At 41.2% G+C, this 10109-nt stretch overlaps 2 protein-coding genes across 9 annotated transcripts in view; both read right to left on the bottom strand.

Annotated features, from left to right (window-relative positions):
- The window catches only part of LOC116699378 (ATP-dependent 6-phosphofructokinase, platelet type-like), a 25560-nt gene extending 23138 nt beyond the window's left edge, over nt 1-2422 (bottom strand). The window contains 1 exon segment of the mRNA XM_032531924.1: nt 2158-2422. Within this exon segment, the coding sequence (XP_032387815.1) occupies nt 2158-2266 (109 nt within the window). The 5' untranslated portion in view covers nt 2267-2422.
- A 2587-nt stretch (nt 2423-5009) lies between these two features.
- Nucleotides 5010-10109, bottom strand: part of LOC116699374 (nuclear receptor coactivator 2) — a 60277-nt gene continuing 55177 nt past the window's right edge. For 6 of the 8 annotated variants that reach the window (XM_032531909.1, XM_032531915.1, XM_032531913.1 and 3 more), the window contains 4 exons: nt 9738-9975; nt 9464-9620; nt 9001-9075; nt 5010-8075 (listed from right to left, as the gene is read on the bottom strand). In XM_032531909.1, coding sequence (XP_032387800.1) covers nt 8064-8075; nt 9001-9075; nt 9464-9620; nt 9738-9975 — 482 coding nt within the window. In that variant the 3' untranslated portion in view covers nt 5010-8063. The remainder of the gene's footprint in view (nt 8076-9000; nt 9076-9463; nt 9621-9737; nt 9976-10109) is intronic. The other 2 variants (XM_032531914.1, XM_032531916.1) reach the window with 2 other exon arrangements.

The following is a 10109-nucleotide window of genomic DNA, read 5'->3' as shown; positions in this document are numbered from 1 at the left end:
TATATATATATATAACATACAGTATATATACACACAAACACACACATATATATATATATATAGAACCATCACTCTGACGTAGGCTGCCCCAGATCCACCACTCTGGGCAGCACGAGCCTCCGCGAGATGATTGGACGTTCAGCGGCCTATAGGCACACAGCGTTATGTAACAGCCTGTGAGGGGCCAACATAGATAATCTACACAGTAAAACATGTTCTGATCATGTGTTCTTCAGGAGTGACACAAACACACCACCATGTGTTATGAGATCCGTTACCATGGGGATGTTCCAGTTATATTAATTATCAATATTATAATGCCAATTTTACATAATAGAAAGCTCCCTTTTTAGGAGAACATTTCAGTTGATATGCCTTTAATTGCCTTTCTACCCACCAACCCATCCCACATCACTGCAGGCTGGCCCAGAACCAGCACTCTCACGTAGGCTGGCCCAGAACCAGCACTCTCACGTAGGCTGGCCCAGAACCAGCACTCTCACGTAGGCTGGCCCAGAACCACCACTCTCACGTAGGCTGGCCCAGAACCACCACTCTCACGTAGGCTGGCCCAGAACCACCACTCTCACGTAGGCTGGCCCAGAACACACATCTCACGTAGGCTGGCCCACGAAGACCAAACACTCTCACGTAGGCTGGCCAGAACACACACTCTCACGTAGGCTGGCCCAGAACCACCACTCTCACGTAGGCTGGCCCAGAACCACCACTCTCACGTAGGCTGGCCCAGAACCACCACTCTCACGTAGGCTGCCCCAGAACCACCACTCTCACGTAGGCTGCCCCAGAACCACCACTCTCACGTAGGCTGGCCCAGAACCACCACTCTGGGCTGCATGAGCCCCCGTGAGAGGATCAGGATAGGATGGCAGACCAGAAGTCGATTTATACTTCTTCTTCTTCCTGCTGTGTACTGTGACTCGGTCTAACCTATGGGTCGGGTTGAACTGGACACTGGTCCTCTCGTGACCCCTGCAACCTCCGGGATGGAGACCCGTGTTTCACCTCCTACTGCCTGATGGGAACTTCCTTTATTACTTAGTACTTAATCTGATTTATCCAAACAACTGACATGTATTAGGGATTATAGTCCATTATTACATTATTACTATTATAGTCCAACAGGAAACCTGAAAACTCAGTAGACATGTAATAATAATCCATACGACCCCAGCATGTAGCCTTCTGATGCACTCATTATGGGAATACTATAGCAATATCAGGATTTATTTGGGTTGATGATTACATCATAGGTCCTGGTGGCACACACACACACACACACACACACACACACACGTGATGCAGGCTACACATAGAATGGTGGACGCATGATGAGGAGATAAGGTATCTACCTTTATGATGATGAGGATGATGATGAGAGAAGGACCTTATGTAAAGTGTTACATAATCAATCAATCATCAATTCTAACACTTGTTGCTATAGATATCAACAAGTGTTGGTAATAGTTGCTGCTTTCCAAATTACTATTATTATTATTATTATTATTATTATTATTATTATTATCATCATTAACAGCCATCTCCGTGATACATATACCACTCATATGGGAAACAGTGTGAATGGGAGCGTCAGCTGTTGCATACCGCTGAATATGAATGCAGATTCATAACACCCTATACATAAGGTAATACAATAGTGGTAGTACAATAAGAATATGATTGTATAATGAACCCAACTATTCCTATTTGATGCAATGAGACGTTCTCAAACCGCACCTTAAAAGACTCCCCATATTACTGTAACGCAATGTAACGTAACGTAACGTGACGTAACGAAACGTAACAGGTCTCTTTTCGGAGAAGCTTGCAGACATCTCAGCCAGGTGTTCTGGCCATGTCTTTCAGTGAATATCTCCAGCCAGACCTAACGTGGAGATCATGTGGAGGACTTCTCAGAGGTAGTGGATCCACTGTACCTCTGACAAGTACTCCACTATCAGTATCTTCCCAACAGGCCAACGGGGGGTTAAACTATTTAACCAAGCATAACGCTCGTGATTCTCTGCGATTAAAGATCAACGCTTAGCGCGCGCTAGCCCAGCCGTGCTAGCAGCTGGGTCGGTCCGGTCGGGTCGTCGTCGGTAGACCTCTCTGTCCGATAATGGAAGCCCGTACCTTGGGCATCTCCTCCGCTGGTCAGCACCGCGATGCACTTCCCGGCGCCGGACAGATTCTCGAAGAATTTCCGGGTGTCCTGCCGCTTCGGTGCCACCGCGCCAGCCATGCCTGTCCCTGTCCCTGTCCCTGTCCCGAAAAATGATAATGTCCAACTCGGCGAGCGGCCCTGCGACGGCAAGTACCACTGACTGGATGAGACAGTCGAGGAGGTACTGTAGTAGTAGGACTGCAGTGGTACTGCCCTCAAAGATCGTATCTCAGGTCAGAGGACTCACTCTACGCTGCAGTGGGACATGATTAAAAAGAACTCCAAATTCTAAAAATGTGCAACAACAACGTTAGCTTATTCAAAATATTAGTTAAAAATGAACTAAATATATTTTGTCAAAGCAAACAAGTTCACATAAAATCCCTGACATGATTTGTAGTTGTGTCTATTGGTTTAACTTGTAATTGTATCATAGTTAATCAAACTTTAGTGTTTTAAAAATAGATCATATCTGTACGTTAAGCTATGTTAGCTCCTAGTTGATGGTCTAGAAACCGAACCAGAGTGGGATGTCCCCTGATGTCTCCTGATGTCTCCTCCAGCCCCCCCCAGCCGGGCCTCTGAGCCAGAGCCAATGACGCACTGGTTTCCCTGACTGGCGTCTCAGCGATGCAATGCGCGGCCAGGTCACGTCCTGTCCCCCCCACCAACTGGAGTCCAGACTGCTGTCTTTCAGTCAGGAAACACTCTCAGGGAAAGTTCACACACACACTGAGAGTGGTAACAGCACAATGCAACACAAAGAAAATAGATTGTTGGATGAATTATGTAATGGCAGCAACAAAGAACTGAACACAGAAACCACTACCTCAGGTAGCTGACCCCTAACATATTTGCCATTTTCTAATGTGTATGTTCCATGTCATATTCCAAAGTCATGCTCTTGGTATTGTATGTAACCATTCCTATACATCGTTACAGATTGCTGTAACTCTGTAAACCACACATTAAACATAATTCATAACCTTTGATGAAGTTCCTGACCTCGAGGACCAGCTGCTGCTAGCTGGATCTCATCCGTCCACCTGATGCTCGTTGTTACATTCCAGAAGAACAGGGCTGTTGGAGAGGGAGTGTGTGATCAGACTGGGGGGGGCAGGCAGGGGACAGCAGCTACGGGACCAGGTTCAGGTCTCTTTCTACACAGACTAGGAGTCAAAGGCAGTACTCTCTGTGTTATTCATGGAGCCCAAATGGGCCTTTGCATTATATATGGTCATTCATCCTGACCATATATTCTATATTAATAATATACAGTGTATGATCCTGACTAAAGACATTTTGGCAGCACTTCTCTAAAATGCAAGCTTAACTTTTTGAACTGCCATAAAGAACACAGAAATAAAAACACAGAGGCAGTCCCGCTCAATAAAAATAATTTATTTACAGTGGCATGAATCATAAATTAATGAGCAGCATTGGCAGAAGCAACATTAGAGTCGACAGCTTGCATAATTTGGTGTGAACGTCTGGACATCTGCATAACAAAACACTCACGCCGAATAAAGTGAATGAACTGGACTGTGTCACCACTGAGACCTTCAGATTTTAGAGAGGAGGTTGTTAATAATAATAATAATAATAATAATAATAATACAACTCAGTACAACTCTTGTACTTCCAGAACATCAACAGCTGATCACAAAGACACATGTACCTTCTACTGGCGTGTATCCTGACCAGTGATCCGTGACTGACCCCCAGCCCAGACACGGTCTGGGGCCCAGTGGCGTCCTTTAAGGACTATTTCACCAGATTCTGACATTTTTAATCTAAACCGTCCTGTCAAGCAACAACAAGCCGAGTCCCCTATTTGCTCAGCGTGATCTCCTTTCTGTTGCCACGCAGCTTTAATAAGCCCCATGCAGTCAGGATGCAACAACACAGGTTGCTGGCTTTAAACTCACAACTTAAATACATGTTCCCCATGTGGCCCTAGTCCTCCTCGGTATTACAAGGACTGGTTTGTTTTTTCCAAACATAAGAATAATTTAAAGATGCTTTTATCACATCACAAATAAATCTACAGATATCTACGCTTGTTCTTGTTTAAAGTTTGGACAAAAGTCTTTCTACAAGTACCACATTTAACATTTGAGCTTCGAAGTGAAAAAGTCTTTTCAGCTGTCCCGGAGGAGAAACACTGCATGGAAATAACTACTAATAACGACTAATTCCATTTGTAATGTCAGAAATAGGTGCTTCATTGTATTAGTAGTACAGTCCGCCATTCAGGTCCCTTCTGCTTATGTTATTAATATCATTCATAACAGACCACTGCTGCTCAAAGGCTCCGGTTGCTACTGGTTACCAACAGAGATCAACAAAGGTCAAAGGTTACTTCATGCCCCTTTAAAAAAACTACCAAACACTTTGCTAGAGAGGGAGCATCTCCCGATGCATTGTGCACTTCCAAGGATCAATAATCAATAATAATCATCAATAATCCAGTTGAACTACAAACAAAATCATCTGCACACAGTATTAATATAATTAAAGGTTAAAACAGCTTGGGGAGAAAATATAAAAACCCTGGTTGTCTAATTATTACACCTAAAGTATGGAGTGGTGAAAGTAGTATGACACACACATATATATACATATATATATATATATATATATATATATATATACTCTGTAAACCTTACAGTTATACACCAGACAGACACATCTAAGGCATTATGCTTTGTCTTTAGCATCTTAAGGTACTTACATGAATTACAATATTTTGCAATTGATAAAATATTTATCTATTAATAAAAAAATCTTCAATATATTATGTATCCTTTATCGGTCAAAATCAAGAGAAAGTAATTGACTTTTGTTTCAAACATTAGGAGTTACTGTAGAGTTATGCTTTGATTGCCTTAAACTTTATCAGAGAATTTGACATTCAGGAATTCCCACGGCTTCGATTTTCTCTTCCAGGTTTCTTATCATAGAGGATTTGGGATTTTACAACATGTAGAATTTACTGTTCTGAAAGCTGACATGAAGGAAACATGGGATCAATGCAACATGTTCTAAAATAGAGAAAACATTAGACCTTCTTATCAGTCTTTCATTCTGCAGTGGGGTTGCATTTTCACATTCTTCTTTTGGGAAGAAAAGGGATCTTATGTTCCAGAATAAGATCAACAGATTTCTGGGAGGGATTTTTGTTCTTAATGCCGAGCTTAAATGAGACAGCACCTACTGCAAAGAGAGAGCACCGTATTCTGATGACTGCTACAGGGCCCGTCTGTAAAGGTCCATGCAGCTTTGGATGATAAAGGTTCTGGGTTACCTGATCTTCAGTACCATTATTACTGGGTCATTGAACATCCTTGTGCGACTGGTTTGAATTTGTATTCCCGGCCAGCACATAGAGCAGGAAGAGACCGTCTCGTGAGTCAGAGATCAGAGCTCCAGCCACAACCAGACCCAGCACCCCAAACCCTTCTGATGTCAGCCTGAGTCCTGCAGGCCACTACGTCCCCGTCACAGCCCTGTCTCTGAAGGATCCATACAACTAAAACGCATTCTCAGTTATGTTTAGAAGGGAAATGATTCTGCCTTTCAATACCCATACTACCATACTATATGCCAGAAAAAGATTTGCTATGCCCAAATACATAGGATGTCAAAATACCAGGATGTCCTACTGCACTGGCTCCCATTTTGCCCAAGAACCTAACAGCACAACTCCAAAGGTTTTAGATCACGTGTAAATTCCCACTTTTATCAAGAATTATTTTACACTGCATACATATTCACATAGCTTTAATATTGAACATGTTATCTTCATAGATACTAAATACTTGACCGTGCTACTTGCAGTTTCTAAGATACAGCCTTTTTCTTCTCATACTATATTTAGTCTTAGGGCACACGGGACAACTGTTCTTTCCTAAAATATAATGCACAATATAGAAAAACCTGTGCCCAAAGATTAAATATAGTATGATAAGACAACCTCACAATGGTTTCACAGATTGTATTGTTTTATTTTGATCTGATTTGTGCTAAGGCAAGCCCAGAGAACTAGCCTAGACCTAGCAGCAGCAACCGTGCCAAAGAACACTGCGACCAAGCAAATTCACAAACAAATGGTTGTAAATTTAAAAAACTAAACCAATTGGTTAGGTATAGAGGGAAAACTCATGGCTCAAGGGAAAAAATCTGTCTTTTTGTTACGTAACTTAAAGCTTCAGAGTATAACTTCTTGATATTAATGAACGTCCGTTACATTCAAGCCATTGCCGGATGAGTTGCTACAAAATACGCTTCCCTCGAAAGATGACTGAGAATGTGCTTTAGTTGTATGGGAATGGAATTTCAAGAGACAGGGCTGAATTAGAAAATGAATCACAGCTACATGAGTTTTATTGGCTGGATACAGATTTTTTTTTTTTTAGAGGCAATGCTGCTTTGGAGGCAGAAATAATTTCATTGGTTAAATCTTAGTGGGCGGAGCAAAGCGTTTCTGACTAAGTCCATTTGGACTGAAAGTCAGAATAACATGACCATACATGGTGCTCCCAATGAAGAGAACATGCTGATACTTAGCAGCCTCAGGCACACAGCGCTCCCCATCTAGTTTAGCGTGCTAGCATGCTAACATTTGTGAATGAGCACTATAAACAGTACAGCTGAGGCTCATGATTGTCATTAGTTTGGCAGGTATGTAATCATAAACAAGTAAAAAAGTTTTGGCCAAATCAAATCAATGTTAATATTATGGTAATGTGATCTTACGGTTAATTGTCTTCTGCTCAAATATTTAAACAAATTGTATTTTGATGCTCTGGAAACATAGTTATTGAAACTTTCATGCCCATAAAGCTGATCTGATGATGGCGCTAGATGCCAGGTCAGAGGGGTCCAAGATATTACATTTCATGTAGGGCAATTATAAAAGTATGTACCAAATTCCATGGCAATCCATCCAATAGTTGTCAACATGTTTCATTCTGAGGCAAAAGCAAGAGCTAAACTCTAGCAAAAGAAATATTATGAAGTGTAACATTTTGTTTTTTAACTGCAAAGCTTCGAGCTGCTGACACTAGGTTAGCTACTTAGCTAGTTAGCTTAGCTGAACTTTCAAACTGAAAAAAGCTAAATAGCAATAGTTAGCGGTTTCCTAGCTAGTTTTTATTATACAAACAAGTTCTTGGTATTGAAGCATTTAGTTTCTATTTTGCCATTCAAGTCCTGTAGACTAGTGGTTCTTTAGCCCCCCCACTAATGATTCATTTAACCAATGAAATATGTCGGCTCTCTGAGAGATGGTTTTTGGACTCCAAACTGCTGTTTTGCAATACCACATAGAGAAAAAAGCTTTTCTTTAAAAATCTAAATATGTACACAATCTATACAGGTTCACCTTCATTCAAAAAGTCATTAAATAAGGATACAGCTCCCCTATAACTACAGCAGTTGAAATATATTAATTTTAAAATCAACATCAAAATGAACCACTGTGAGAGATTTCCTTAAAGAGAGATATCCTTGATTTTTTTTGTGACGTACAAAGATATCGTATCTCCAAAACTTCTTCAAAACTATAAATACCTCCATAAACCTCATTTGACGTTTTCAGTCAGGCTCTAAAATAGAACCATAATGGATACAATGTCATTAATGTTTGTCAACCATTAGACTCCTCTAGTGTCAAACTGATGTTTCAGTTGTACACACACACACACACACACTCTCTGCTACAGTCTGTCCTGAGTGGGCGGTGTGACGGAGGGAGCAGGGTTTCCTCCACCTGTCCTCCGCTCCTCCACGCGTCTCCGTCAGATGAGCTGAGCAGGTGACAGGGTGAGGGTGTGTTAGCTCTTGTGTTACCTTGTCTCAACCACAGCCAGGGTCAGCAGAAATTCTACAAAAGACAAAATCACTTTAATAATCAAAATTAAATGAAATCAAAATCTCTAAATTATTGTGATAACCAAACACACGTGCATGTGGTGGTTAAAGAACAGGAACGCGTAGTGATGAAATGTTAAAATAACCTCTTTTAAGTAGTTTCTCAGCATGCTCATGTGGGGGATTTTCTATTTCGATGGTGTTTAAAGCACGCATCAAAAAGGAACTAGCAGAAGGAATTCAATTATTCCAAAAAGTGCTTACTGTTCATTAATGTTTCCCCATTCTATTTCCTATACCGTACTCTTGTGCCATTGTCATCAAGTTTCCAAATTAAGCACACTCTGGAAGGGTAAAAAAGAACTTAACCAATGAAAAGGATTTTCGTAAAACGATGGGAGTAATTCAAAAACTGATACAGTTTTAGTCTCAGCTGAAAATTATTTTTATTTCAAAACTCAACTTGAGATGTTACTGTTAGAGGGCAAATAAACTAAAGTATATTTCACTTCAAAGCCACTTCAAATGTTATTTAAAAAGATATCTGTTCTTTAAATAATTAATTGTAGTATCTTTGTTGAAGTAGAAGGCAAAACCATGGATAAGGTGGCCAAGTTGTAGCATTTACACTGAGAACTAATTTGGACCTAAAGGTGAGCTCTGAGGTACACCACGTTTACAACTGCTCATGTATAACTGCTTGTGCATAGAACAGGACCGATGTGAGGAGAACCATCTCAAGGTGATTCTGCAGATCCTGACCTGACACCTTAGTCTAGTAAACATGTTTGGTATATCACACATCCCTATGCAGAACAGTCACTCTAAATGCAGGATTCAATTCTTCTCTACTGTAAAGAAAACATTTCTTATAGTTAAATATACGTACTATTTATAATTTTAATATACAAGTTATTTTGTGCAAAACTTCAACTAACAGAATTAGCTTCGCCCTCTTGCGCCAACATGTCGATCCCCGCCAGCTGCTCCAGGATCAGGCTGCCGTCTCTCGCCTGTGTCAGAATAATGACAACACACATGAACACACCTGCTAAAAATGTATAATCACTCCTGGATACTGATAAGAACTAAAAGAAATATCTTGATCAAGAATTTATTTTCCTTTTTACAATTGCTGAAAGGGCACATGTAAAAACTCATGTTGCATATTTCAGAAAAATGTAATTTGCATCTTATATATTGAAAAACTAAGCATACAGATTTTAGTTTAAGAATGACTTAATCTAAATTAACCTGAAACATCAGCATCACAATGAGGATAACACAACCAAAATAAATCAAATGAACCTTAAAGGAACATTAAAAGTGGCCTCCAACAAGTGTATGCATTGACCTGAAACAGTAGATAGCATGCAGTAAACACCTAAAATGATCTCTCACCTGCTCTGTATTCATGGAGCTCATGGGTCTTGACATTTGGTTCATGTTGCCACCATTGTTGGCCATGACTCCCAGGTTCATGTTGTTGTTGCTGCTGTTGTACATTCCTCCGTTGGGCTGCGTGGAGTACTGGGACTGGGACTGTTGGGGGTACACACTGGAAGGAGGCAAACTGAGTCAAATATGTATAATACTCACAAAAGACTGTAAGTTAGGTGCTGTGTTAAAAACACATTCAAATCATGTTCATATGATCTGGTGTAACTGTTGTTACCCGTTGCTAGAGGAGATGTTGGCAGGTTGGGGCCATCCGTTGCTCGGCTGGTAGCCCTGTTCTCCTCTCTGGTTCGGACCCTGGGGCTGGGTTGGGGGTCCTGATTGGCCCTGGTTCTGTTGCAGCATCGAACTTTGACCCTGCCCAATCCTGGGGGACAGCAGGGGGCTATGCGGGGTCATCACTCCACACGGAAAACCTGACACGGCATCCTGGTGTTGCTGCTGCTGGCTCATTCCTGATGATTGGAGTAGATACAAGGGTCAAAAGATGCATGGACCAGTACAATATACCGGGTGGGAACTAACCAGACACCAACATACAGTCCCTGACAAAGGTCTTGTCTCTTATCTATTTTGTAGAAACACCTGC

Source organism: Etheostoma spectabile, chromosome 12, assembly GCF_008692095.1.
Source record: "Etheostoma spectabile isolate EspeVRDwgs_2016 chromosome 12, UIUC_Espe_1.0, whole genome shotgun sequence".
NCBI lineage: Eukaryota > Metazoa > Chordata > Actinopteri > Perciformes > Percidae > Etheostoma > Etheostoma spectabile.
This window is presented reverse-complemented; position numbering and strand designations above follow the sequence as displayed.